The 13,173-nt window shown below is 42.8% G+C and overlaps 2 protein-coding genes across 2 annotated transcripts; one reads left to right on the top strand and one right to left on the bottom strand.

Annotated features, from left to right (window-relative positions):
• Positions 1-1,035: 1,035 nt before the first annotated feature.
• On the bottom strand, positions 1,036-6,001 carry LOC104551488 (uncharacterized). The gene is made up of 5 exons (XM_061993241.1): positions 5,930-6,001; positions 3,724-3,879; positions 1,765-1,893; positions 1,519-1,656; positions 1,036-1,278 (listed from the first exon to the last, which is right to left on the bottom strand). The coding sequence occupies exons 1-5, from the start codon at positions 5,930-5,932 to the stop codon at positions 1,189-1,191; spliced, it is 516 nt and encodes a 171-aa protein (XP_061849225.1). The 5' UTR covers positions 5,933-6,001; the 3' UTR covers positions 1,036-1,188.
• Positions 6,002-6,231: 230 nt separating this feature from the next.
• BBS12 (Bardet-Biedl syndrome 12) lies at positions 6,232-12,287 on the top strand. The gene is made up of 3 exons (XM_061993657.1): positions 6,232-6,285; positions 7,016-7,112; positions 10,065-12,287. The coding sequence occupies exon 3, from the start codon at positions 10,081-10,083 to the stop codon at positions 12,211-12,213; it is 2,133 nt and encodes a 710-aa protein (XP_061849641.1). The 5' UTR covers positions 6,232-6,285; positions 7,016-7,112; positions 10,065-10,080; the 3' UTR covers positions 12,214-12,287.
• Positions 12,288-13,173: the final 886 nt, after the last annotated feature.

Raw genomic sequence — 13,173 nt, forward strand, 5'->3', positions numbered from 1 at the left:
GTGTAGTAACAAACTGTCCTTCAGGCACCTTATTAGAGTAAGATGTGATTTGTGATTATACCATTTCCCTGCAGTTTTGAAGCAGATTGTCTAATCAGGACCCTAGGATAAACCCTCCTGCAGAAACACATTGTTAGATGTGCTGTTGTGTGTCACTACTCTGTCACAATAATACAGAAGTTCATGTGGCTCTCCAGTAAGTCCTGGAGTAAAAGTATAATCAAGAAATAGTCAAGAAAATGAAGGTACTCCTAAAACCAAAAAAAACCAAACAACAAAAAAAAATCCCAACCAAACAAGCCCAAACCTATAATGTTTGAAGTTAATTTGGATTGCACAGATCTAAATACAGTCAGTCTTCCACAGATGTCCAAGGTGAGCTATTCTTTCACTTCACATGTAGTGCAACATAGAACTGAGTCTTTTAGGTACCTAAAATCCTGGCATAGCAGCAGCTCTGTAATGTCTTGAGCATAAGAATAATGGCACAAGATGTTGAATGGTTATACAATAAACTTTGCAGGTTACATTCAAGTAAGCTAGTTTTCAGATAATTGGATAAGCAGAAAAACATCTACTGATGGCACACAGCTCCAAATCTGGTTATCTACATTTGCTTCCTGTTAGGACCAAAACCAACTTGCCATAAGAAAAGTATTTCATACATAAATAGACAAATATGCAATTGGCTCCAGAGTCTTTCATGGAAATAAACACAAGGAGACAAATACGAAAAGATAACCTAAAAGCCTTAAAAGGAGTAAAAATACTGTGCTTGTACCCTCATTCTGTAGCCTTAGGAAAGTCAAAAGTGGTCCTTCCCAGCAGTAGTGGGAATCTCCACATCTCTTTTAGTTATGTAGTTGAAATGCAGTCTTCTTTATCCAAAATGGCAATTGATAAAATTGTCAAGGGGCAGAAGACTCTGCCTTGCAGGTTCAATTAATCCTTCCTTTTCACATCTGCAATATCTCATTTTAACAGCTGTGGGTACTGAAGACCACCCCCCCCCCCCGCCCCCTCCCCCAGGCCCCCTGCAATTAACTTTGCTGAAAAAGGAGAATGAACTAAAGAGCTGTCCTTTCAGACTCTGCTTACATGGCAGAAAATATGCAAGAGACACAAGCTCAGTTTTTAAGCCTTTTCCAGGTTATCTTTTGGAGCAGCTCCATAGCAAGACAACAAACATTAATATAAGCTAGTTTTCTTCATGATTCTCAAAAATTCTTGTTCACTTACTTCTCCATCTCCATCTCGATCAGCTTCATCAATCATTTCCTACAAAACATTTGTACATTTGATCAGGCACCAGACACAGTGAATGAATGAATGAATGTTCCATTCATTAAAACAACAAATGAGAAGCACTTAATGTGAAAAAATAACTATGTGTTTGATTGCTCTTTATGTTTCTGACCTCTCAGCCCTTCTTGTATATGCACAAATTTCCACCCAATCCTTAGGAGCTACAAGATTAGTCTGTGCCTGTTAGAAAAGTCCTGGCAAATGAGAATTTACCTGAAGTTCTTCATCTGTTAAATTTTCTCCCAGCTCCTTGGCAACCCTTTTCAAGTTTTTGAATGAAATTTTTCCTGTCCCATCATCATCAAATAATCTGAAAGCTTTCAAGATTTCTTCTTTTGAATCCTTTTCACTCTAAACCGAGAGTAAAGCATATCTTGATTAGAAAACACCTGCCACCAAGATCTTCCTTTTCAGTGTTTTTTTCATGCTGTCACAAGAATTTCTATTATGAATTCCTACCATTTTTTGTGTCATCATAGCCAAAAAGTCTTCAAAGTCAATGGTGCCGCTTCCTTCTTTATCAATATCTGCTATCATTTTCTTAATTTCTTCCTTCTTTGGCTCAAAGCCTAAGGCCCGCATTGCAACCTGTGCCAAAAAGGTTAGGACACCATCAGCATTATAATGGCAGCAGCTGTACTAAAGCTTGTTCAGTTTCCTCATCCAAAACTGTCATACCAACTCACAGCAATGAAAACATCCTGCTATCTCTTAAGTGCTATTTTCTTCCATTTTTCCAAACAGCAATAGTGTAGGTTTGATAGACTTAGACTTGTGGAACATGGATATATTTTTCTGAAACTAAGAGAAGATTTCTGTGTCTCAATTAGGTAAAGGCTTCAATTGACACAGATCCTCAAGGGACTGAATTATCCTAATGGAACTTCAACAGAGGTTGCAGACCAGGGATGTCATCTCACTCCATTTGAAATTAATTTGAATGAGTGCAGAATTACGTGCAGTTAATTTACACAATCTAGTACACAGAGATAGAAGAAATCCATATGAATAGCTCTTGGCATTTCTGCCTTGGGTGGTGCCAAGGGAGTGAGGCAATACCGACAGTACTCACTGAGTGTTTCAGCCTCAGCAAAGCAAAGGCCAGCGGAGGGAAAGCAAAGCAAACCACCTGAGCCTTACCAGAGCACAAGTAGTACTTTGCTTAACATTAATACTGTTTAAAACCAGGCTCTGGCATTTCACCAGCCTAGGACAATGATTTTTGCTACTTGGGTGTTTATTAGTAATTTCAGAGTCCTGGTGTGCCAGGTGATTACAGCATATTCAATGAATGAAGTTTCAAGAACACATGGCTAGAGGAAGACTTGAACTGTGAAATCCTATATGCTGCAGTGGAAATCAATAGTTAATATTAAAGCAGAAATTTTCTTGTTAAACACTCTTCTACTGGAAAGTACAACTCACTAAAAACTTAAATAGTGTGTTTTCTGACCAGTTTATTGTGATGGGAAAACTGAAAATGTTCCATTTGTCTTTCAGAGGGGAACACTTTCTGTTGTAAAACATCCATGATTTTAAATTAATTTTGAAAGAGAAGAGTATTAAATGGTTGATGGTAAAAGTCCATTCTAAGAATGAGACTTTAACATATATCACCTGTATTCAGAGGTGATGTTCTCTTAAAGCAAGCCTAAGTACTTCCAAATAAATCTTGAGATAAGATAGGCTTAGGTAACTCATGCTTCTGAGTTACATGCTCAGAAATTGAGGCAGAGTGCGTGTATAGGAGAAGTCAAGGGCAAGGAGATAATTAAGATAAAAGGTTCACACTTAAAGTATCAGACACATAAAAACATAGGGAGAGAAATGAGAATAATCTTCCCCCTTGTACTGCTGTGTGTATGCATGTGCAAGCACAATATACCTGAAGCACTACTGAAATGCACCTCAGATCTGTTTTGTTATTTTTTAAATTAAAAACTGGGTATTTTTTTAATTATCTACAGGAAAATGTGGTTGTATCTTTCCTGAATGAATGCATAATCTGTGTGTTTAGTTCTGAGATGAAAACAATTCATAGTCTGATTTCTATCCCAGAACAACAAAGTTCACTTCCCAGAAACAATGATCTTAGCCAGTCACAAAAAGGAAAATGTATCTTGTGTGTACCTAAACAGAGGAATTGTTTAGTTCCTCTAATGTTAAGCTGTCCAAAGCTATCTGACTTGTTATTTATGTATTAGAGAAGCCTGTCTGCTCTGATGTATTACAGACAGAGCTTTCTCAGGTTAACCATGTACTGCACCGCAATTCCAGTCATGACAGAAAGCCATTGCATGTGTTCAGCCTCCAAAATGATGTTAAGATACTTCGGGCCAGACAAATAGAAAAAGCAGCTACAACTGTAAGACCAAAGATATTTTCATCCAAGAGAAAAAAAAAAAAAACAGTGAAAACCTTCAGTTCTTTTACGTCAATGCTTCCAGATCCATCAGTATCAAACAAATCAAAAGCTTCTCTGATCTCGTGCTTTTGCTCTTCTGTAAGTTCAGGCTTCAAGCCACTTTTCTTCCGCTGGGCTGTACTTAAGCCAGGTTTTCTATAGCTGGATGCCTTCAGAAAGTGAAGGAGAGAGAAAATAAGAAATAGCCCACTCTGGGAAAAATTGAAAACACAACTAAATTATAAATAACAGCAGTAATGCTATAGCAGAAGTGAGAGACATTCTCTGCTGCAAGTGGTAGACACTGGGTCTCTCATTTTCTTAGGTTATTCTAGAAACAAAACAAGCTGAAGATTTTGTTACTGGGAAATATGCATGTGGACTCTGTGTTTTCTGTTTTAAACAGTAAGATCATCAGTTAAAGTAGTGCCAGAAAAACAGGTGGGCAGTCTGAAGAGAAACACTCCACTGAGATGCCTAAAACCCTCTGTGCCTCCTGCCAGTTGCTTTGATGTATCTGGAATAGTCCACCTGCAAAATGTGAGTAAATCATCTTCACAGCTAAAGAGGCTGGGACTCAAATTCAGCCACTCCTCAAGTCAGCACTGAGGAGTGGATGTCCAAGAGTTGGAGCAAGGTTTAAAGGGAGGTGCGTAGCTCCAACCTGCCTGTCCACTGACTAGCTGTAGTGCCAGGTAACACAACATGCTGTGGCAGCATGTTTGAGATCAACACAAAATCTATCCCATAATCTGCTTGTGCTGAGCTGGGCTGTTATTATTCAGGACACTTCTGAAACCCTTCCTGCTTCTGGTGTAAGCTTGTGTGGCGCAGATTGTTTCTATCTGTTGAGCAGGGAAGACAGATTTTAGTCCTTCAATCCTGAATCTGCATAGACTCATGGAAGGAAGGGCAGTCACTCCCACCCCCAACTTTAACTGGCTGCGCGTTATAAAAGTAAATAAATAACGTGAAAAGAATTTGTTTTGTAGCTACTGCTGGGCAATCTCTTACCTCTGTTTAATTGTTACCAATTTTTGGCTGGCATCTTTCTTTTAAAGAAAATTCCACTTTGTTTTATTTTCAAATTAGATTTTTTTTTTTAAATCATGATTTGTCTCTCCCAGGTTAAATTCCAAACCAATTTGTCTGTCAGATCTCTTAATTTTTCCCTGCTAGAAACTATGACATCAAATTTTTCCTACTTATACTCACTTATGTGAGAAACCCACTGACTATAAATACTAAAACCCTACCTGAACCTCTTTGCATCCTGTGTACACACCTACAAATCTTGTGAAAATGCTGAAGGTCCTGAGGAGTAGTGTGTGCATTGCTTCCTGTTTTATTTGCTTCAGAACTGAGTTGTGCAAATCCGCTTTAAGTTCCATCGTCGTACCTGACCTCTGCATGCCATTTAAATGTGCCGCACGTGACAGGGCACCGCATGGAGTGGAGGTCAATAAGGCGAGATTAACCAGGCATATTTCCTCCAGTTTACCTACACACCAGGAGGCTGGGACATCCCTTTTTTCTATAGTAGCTAGCAACAGGACAAGGGGTAATGGGATGAAGCTGGAACACAAAAAGTTCCATTTAAACAAAAGAAAAAACTATTTCACTGTGAGGGTGAGGGAGCCCTGGCACAGGATGCCCAGGCAGAGTGTGGAGTTTCCTTCCTTGGAGGTCAAGACCCGCCTGGACGTGTTCCTGTGAGCCCTGATCTAGGTGGACCTGCTTCTGCAGGGGGGTTGGACTAGATGACCTCTAAAGGTCCCTTCCGACCCTACCCTTCTGTGAATCTATGATTAACCAGGCATATTTCCTCTGGTTTACCCCCACACCCTAAAGGCAGGTGGCGTATTTCGCCATTCTTGGTGGTTTATCGGCGGTGTTTTTCACAGTGGCAAGTTCGGCGGGAATGGCGAGGGTGAGGGGCTCTCCTCGCTCCTTTCGGCTGGGGTGTTGACTTCCGTGCCGCACGGGTTAACCGAACAGCAGAGACGGCTTCGGCAGCCGCCGCGGTACCCCAAGCCAGCTCCTCACTGCCCTGCCAGCCCAACGGCTGCCTACCCGCCCGAGGCCGGCGCTCGGCAGGGCAGCCGGGACCCCGGCGAAGCAGAGCCTCGGCGGCGGGCACAGGCGGAAAGGGGCAGAGGGGCTCAGGCAGGGGCTAAGGGAGGGTAAGGGAAGCCCGCGGCCGGGGGGAAGGGCGCTCACCATCCGGCCGCTGCCGCAGGGATCCCGCTCCGATCAGCCCCGCCGCTCCCAACGGCCCGGCCCGCCTCGTGGAGGCGCACAGCGGCCAACGCGCCCCATCCAATGAACGAGCCCGACGTGCCAGAGAGCCCGCCCCTTTCCCTAGCTGCGGCCAATGGTGCCCGGCGGGTTGGTGCTGTCGGCAAGGGCGCGGCGGCCGCTCCGCCCGCTGGGTAAGTGCGGCCGAGCGGCGGCGGTGCCGGTGTCCTGGCAACGGCGCGGCGCGTGCGCGGCGGCCGGCGGCGCGCTCCCGGCACCCACCGCCTCAGCCCGGCGGAGCGCGGTTGCGGGGAGCCGAGCGAGACGCCGTCGCCTTGGTGAGAAACCCTCCCCTGCTTCTGTGGGGCCGGCGAGGGCTCCGAGCCGGTCCTCCAGCGGGGAGGAAGCGGCCGGGCCGCCGCGGCGCCTGAGGAGGGCAGCTCCGGCGCGAATCCTGAGCGGCCTCCTCTCCTGCCTGCTGGCAGCTTTCCGTTTCCAGGCTGCGGGCGGCAACCATGGGCCTTTGGGTTCGGCTGCAATGATGCACGAAGCTCTTTCTTTTCCTTCATTAACAGTAATAATTCTTACTGACTCTTAGGTAAACTAGGTAACTTCTGGCAGTTGAATGCTTGATGGTTTAGTTGCAAGCAGAGCATTTTCTCCCTGTTTCTCGTTTGTTGTGCGCCAGTACTGGCACCAGAGAATGTGTGTGCATACCTGGCTTTTTGTTTTTACAGAATGTCACAGAAATAGATTAATTTGGAAAGCAAATCTAAAATTTTGTTAGTTTGTTAGTTTAGCCTTCATGGTTGAGGTGCTGGAAGACATACTGAATAAAAAGTGTTTAGCATACCTCCCATATCCCATAGTTCTTCACTTAAGAACTCTAATCCCCATATGTATAAACATAAACTGAATCTAAGGTCAAGTTTTGTTTTGCCTGCAGAGACAGGTGATGAGGCAGCCAGCAGTTATGTCAGCATGCCAATTAACTCGACAGAAGCCATCAGTAGTTGATGCTTTGCACATGGCTGTCTTTCACTACCAGTTTGTTCATTCTTTTTCCAGGATACCTTCTTTTTGCTGGCCTCAGTTGTGGTTGACTCCAGAACGTAATTCCACTCAACCCTTTACCTTTTCCACTTCAGACTGGGTGGAAAAAGAGGTAAGAGGTCAGGGGATGAGGAGATGAAAAATGGAATGTTGGGTCTGCTATATATTGGTTCCTACAGCATAGGATAGGATAGGATAGCTTGCCAAAATAACATGCATAAAACAAAAGGGGAAGTGGGGGAAAAGTATCAGAAGTATCACAAAATCAAAAATCATGCATGCCAGAGGTTGTGCAAGCAATGAATTAAGCTCTTTCATACATTTCATGAGGAGAACTGCAAATTGGTTATTTGTTATTTCTGCCGAAACATGAGCACCATGAGAACTGACTGTTACTAGTTGACAACTGCTTGAATTCAGATTTCAGTTAAGCATTTGACACCATCTCCCACAGAATCCTCACAGCAAAACTGAGAAAGTGTGAGCTGGATGATGAGGTAGTGAGGTGGATTGTGAACTGGTTTAAGGGAAGTAGGCAGAAAGTTGTGATCAATGGGGCAGGGTCTAGTTGGAGGCCTGTATTTAGTGGAGTCCCTCAGGGGTCAGTGCTTGGACTAGTACTGTTCAATGTATTCATTAATGACGCTGATGAAGGAACAGAGGGCACTGTCAGCAACTGTGCTGATGATACTAAACTGGATGTGGAGGGGGGGGTGGCTGACACACCAGAAGGCTGTGCTGCCATTCAATGAGACCCGGACAAACTGGAGAGTTGGGCAGGGAGACATCTAATGAAATTCAGCAAGGGCAAGTGTAGAGTCTTGCATCTGGGAAAGAATAACCCCATTTACCAGTACAGGTTGGGGAATGAACCCTAAGAGAGTAGTGTAGGGGAAAGGGACCTGGGTGTCCTGGTGCACAGCAGGATGAGCATGAGCCAGCAATGTGCCCTCAGGGCGAAGAAAGCCAATGGCATCCTGGGGTGTATTAGAAGGTCTGTGAGCAGTAGGTTGAGAGAGGTTCTCCTCCCCTCTACTCTACCCTTGTGAGACCACATCTGGAATCTTGTGTCCAGTTCTGGGCCCCTCAGTTCAAGAAGGACAGGGAGCTACTCAAGAGAGTTCATCACAGGGCCACAAAGATGACGAAGTGAGTGGAGCATCTCCCTTGTGATGAAAGACTGAGGGAGCTGGGGCTCTTTAGCTTGGAGAAGAGGAGACTGAGGGGTGACCTCATTAATGTTTAGAAATATGTAAAGGGTGGATGTCAGGAGGATGGACCCAGGCTCTTCTCAGTGATGTCCAATGGTAGGACAGGGTGCAATGGGTACAAGCTGGAACATAAGAGATTCCAAAGAAATACAAGGAAGGATTTCTTCCTTGTGAGAGTGACAGAGTGCTGGAACAGGCTCCCAGATGGATTTTGGAGTCTTCTTCTTAGAGGACATTCAAAGCTCACCTGGACTAGTTGCAGTGTGACCTACTGTAGGTGGTCCTGCTCTGGCAGGGGGATTGGACTAGATGATCTTTTGAGGTCTCTTCCAAGCCCTTGAGATTCTGTGATTCCATGAACAGAGATCTCAGATGAAAAAAAAAAAATTCTACAAGCAGTTCTCTCCCAAAAAACCACCAACAAGAACAAAAAATCCCAAACCCAAATCTTAGTAAATCCTTAAGAGAAATTAGATGGAATGATGAGTTTCTGGAGGAGTGGGGGAAACATGTTTTATATGGAATTCTGTGATCTGGTGATTATTATGTAATCACTTTTGTTTGTTTGTTTCCAAGCAAGCTACCTGTGATACTAAGCCAAGGTTTCAAGATAAGAAAAAAGAACTTTTTTTTTCTTTTGATAGTTACTGGAAGTGCTGGTGGATATCTGACATGACCAAACCGTTATTGAAAGACATTGCCAAAAAAAATTTCCAGAAAGACCCTTAAGCAGGTTGGATAGAGCTTTTCAGGTGCACATTCCCAGTGCAGTTTTAAAGTCAAGTACTTGCTCATCTAAAAGCCCTTTTCTTATGTTGTTAACTATGAGTAAGTATAGACTGAAACAATTTATTGGTTAATGATTCTTTTTGGACTTCAAGATGTGTCTGGAAAAGGAAGGGAAATTCTTTTCTCAGTTTGGGCTAGACTAGAACCTCAGATCTGTCTGCATACAAAGGCTATTTCCAACTGCCTACTCTTTTTTAAGTTAACACTTCATCTTCATTTGAGATAATATTTGGATGGACTTTCACTGAATGGGACAGAAAAAGAGCTATTTTTATTTGGAATAGCTATGCAAAGGGACTTCTATGGAGAGGAAATAAATTATTTGAGTCTGAGTACAAAAGGTATATGGGTCAGGCTTCTGGTTGGTGTGTATACTTTTAACTTGAAAAGTTTTTTAAAAAGGAAGCTTTATTTTAATCCATGAGGCCTGCTACAGGACTGTGGTGGGGAAGGGATTATTGCAAAGGAAAGAAGGTGTGTTTTGGCACAGTAAAACTGAGGAGCAGATCAAAATTAAAGCCTTGGCAGGTTACTTTGTGAAGTATGGAGACGTGGCATTCCTTTTTATGCACATTTAATAAAGTATTGATGAGTGCGAAATGGAATCAATAGAATTGGAGTAAAATAAATTTGATTTGAAGGTTAAAGTCAGTGGCATGACTCTTGGTACTGAGATGAATCTGTACAAGCACTTTTGTTCTGCACATAATTGTCCATTCTACTCTAATTGACTTTTTCCCTTACTAAGGCAAATAACTGAAATTCCAGATAGCAGGTCAGGAGAGAAATGGTGCTTCTATACAATTTGTACTGCTTCATGTTTAAGAAACCACTGGAATTAATAGTACTTTACTGTCTGCGAGCAAGGAAAAGATTCCATGGTATTTTAGCAGTGCACAATTTCAGCAACCATATGCATTGATGGCAGGATGCAGAGTGAAGAACTGTTTTAAGCGGAGAGCCTCACAGGAGAGCTGTGTCCAGTGTTAGACTGTTAATGTTTTGGTGATACAAGCTCTGGGATGCTGTGAGGATGGGGCACTAAGTTTGTGTTCTATTCACAGATGCTGCCTGCTGCCCATGGCTTTCAGGAGTGTGAATGCAAGAAGACATGTTGGACTTCAGCAGCTCTCATCCTTAGCCTTAAGTGGAAGAACATTGTTGGGACCAATGAAATCGTGTAAATTCATTGTGGATGAAAGCACCAACCAAAGCACATTGATTTGTTCTGTTGTTAGACTAATTGAAAGTTTGGATTTAACTAGTGCTGCCGGACAGCTTCTTAATGAAACCATTCAGGCACAAAACAAGGAGTTTAAGACTGGAATGAGTACCCTGTTGTTTCTCGTCGGTGCATGGAGCAATGCCGTATTGGAGTGCCTCCAGCAGAATATTCCTGTTTCAGCAGTTGTATCTGTCATGTCTGAGGGGTTGAACTCTTGCTGTGAGAGAGTCCAGTGTCTTCAAATATCAATACATGATGTAAATAAAGAGCTATGTTCTAGCAGTGTTAGGCCAAACGCTTTTAAAAGCAAAACTTGCCAAATTGAATGTGACAGTCTTCTAAATCCTCAGATTTTCCAGTATTTTCAGAAAGATATTTCTGCACTAGAAAAAGTAATGCCAATAAATTCTTCTTCCCATCAAGAAAGTGATTGTAACTTTAACAAGCACCTGCTTTCACCTTTGGCTGCTATTGGTTCAATAGCTTCTTTTGTCAAACCAGCAGGTGGCAAAAGTATGTCTGTAGTTTCTGGAAAAGATGTTATCACATCCAGCTGTAACAAACAGAAGTTAACCCATAGCAGGTACTTCAGCACCCTAAGAAAAACCCAGTTTTCAAGTCAGCAAGGTGATTTTCAGGGAGACCTTTCAGGACTGTCAGCAGATCCATGTAAATGTTATGGTTTAGGACACCTGGCAATGGCTCTGAGCCATGGAAATCAGACTAGTGTGGAACTGCTGCAAAGCACTGTTGCATATCAACAAGAGAAAGCAGAATGCAGTGGCTCTTCCCAGTTTAATATTGGAGAAATTGTGACATGCTGTTTACCGGGCCTGCCTGAAAGCTACTCTTGTGTCTCCTCAGGCTTTGTCACACTGGTATCACCAGAACAAGCCACAGTTATCAAGTACTTGGAAGACAAATCCCTTCGGACCATGCTAGTGGATGGTGACCTAACTGAACAATATCGTCACTTGGGTTTTAATAGGCCATGTAATGTAAGAACCGTATTGGAGCATCCCAGCCTACAGGAAGGTGGAACAGGAGACTTGTGGCTAAGCAGTGTGTTAGATGTCCTGATAAGCTTTGAAGTAAACTTGGTTTTGGTCAAAGGAAATGTGTGTGAAAACTTAATGGCAAGATGCATAGCAAACAGTATCTTGGTAATTAGTTCTGTGACTCGGAATGTGTTGTGTGCCTTTAGGGAGGTCACCAGCGCCCAGCCAGTGACATACCTCACCCAGCTGAATGCTGCTTGTGTGGGGAGTGGGGCCCAAGTGGAGCTGTGGAAGGCCTGTGATGAGCGTGCAGTGGATCTGGGTGAGCTTGTGCCGATCAGGATAAAAGTGCGAGGAATTCCCCTGCTCACAGCTGTGCTTACCACTACTGTGCCTTCGAAGATGCAGCTCATTGAAGACCAGTTCTGGACTTTAATATATCGACTCCATCATGCTTTAAATGACAAGAAGGTTTTTCTCGGGGGTGGTGCAGTGGAACTCTTGTGCCTTAGTCACATTCAGATGCTTGCAGAACAGCCAGCAAATCAAAATGCCATGAAAGAGTTTCACAGTCCCCATCTGGCAGCATGTTCAACAGAGTACACATCAGTTGTGCTCCAAGCCTTAGCGAGTGGCTGGAAGCAGTATCTTTCAGTGGTTATGTGTAACGCTGCAGCAGCTGCCTCAGAGTTGGAAGCGGGTACTACAGTTGATCGTCACCTCAAAAAAGCAGCTGACTCTGGCTCTCCCTCAGCATATATATTGAAAGAGTTTAGAAAAGGTGATCTGCTCAGGGGTGGTTCTGGTCCCCTCGCTGACCACAGAGGGAGTTTCAAGGTTTATGATAACGTTACAGCCAAGACAGAGGCGTGGCGGAGAGCTCTAGACTTGGTGTTACTAGTGCTTCAAACAGATGCTGAAATTATCACAGGTCCCAAAAGGAATCAGCTATTGAACTCACATGTGTCAAGTGAATTTATGTTTTTATAGGACTTCCATTACTTGTGAGTCAGTGAAAGTAGTCCAGTCTCAACCCACTTTCTTCAGTTTATGAAGCAAACATTTAGATGCGATTATGACTTCAGCGAAAATCAGAAAGTGAGACAGTCACAAGGTAGATATAATTTCTGATTTCTAGAAATGGGAGTTATATAACAACTGAAAATCACATGTGGGCTTACCTCTAACCCCAGCCGTGCATTTCTGTAACGCTGATATCTGTATGGCTAGATTAATGCAGTGCAACTGACTTCTCTGAGCAGATTTAGAGGAGCAGATGTGCAGTTCTGCACATCAGCGAGGAGCACTGGGCAGGTGAGTACTTGTCAGGTTGGAGAAAGTTCGCTAACTTGGATGTTCTGTCTATATATGGTATTTGGACTTGTGTTCTGTAAATCGTTCTTCTTTAATGTCTTCTGTTGTTTTCTAGAGAAGACTAGGGATTTCTTACATACCATTGGCATACCTGTGTTGAATGAAAGAAAACAGATAATCTAATTAATTTTTAATATCCTGTTTTTAATTTCTGTATATTACAAGTGTAAGAGTTAAACTTGAATAATTTGTGTTAGGTTTTACACTAAGAGATTATATTAGTAGATTTTACTTTATGAGGCATATATCTCCTATTTTAAAATATATATTCTTTGGAATTTCTCTTGTTTTGACCTAATTTCAAGCTGAATCCTCCCTTTTGGTATTAGAGAGTGAATATTTCTCTACAGTTTTCTACATTGTGAGTTGGATTTTTAGATTATTTCCTTTGAGCTCTTTCAGTTACCCTTGCTGAGAAGAAAATATGTTTTAGCTGTTGGCTAAAATCTATTGTAGTGATTTGGGCAAGGCATTTTTACTGTGTTTCAGGACTTAAAATTTGAGAGCAGAGCCACCGTGAACTGACACTTTGTTGCAAAAAAAGAGGTGTGTGACTGTGAAGATATTTTTTTCTGA

Source organism: Colius striatus, chromosome 3 (assembly GCF_028858725.1).
Source record: "Colius striatus isolate bColStr4 chromosome 3, bColStr4.1.hap1, whole genome shotgun sequence".
NCBI classification, from domain to species: Eukaryota; Metazoa; Chordata; class Aves; order Coliiformes; family Coliidae; genus Colius; species Colius striatus.

Coding starts and splice junctions, on each gene's coding strand:
- LOC104551488 (XM_061993241.1), bottom strand. Junction 1,657..1,764: donor CTATGATGACACAAAAAATG/GTAGGAATTCAT, acceptor CTCTCGGTTTAG/AGTGAAAAGGATTCAAAAGA. Junction 1,279..1,518: donor TAACAGATGAAGAACTTCAG/GTAAATTCTCAT, acceptor AATGTTTTGTAG/GAAATGATTGATGAAGCTGA.
- BBS12 (XM_061993657.1), top strand. CDS start 10,081: ATGGCTTTCAGGAGTGTGAATGCAAGAAGACATGTTGGACTTCAGCAG.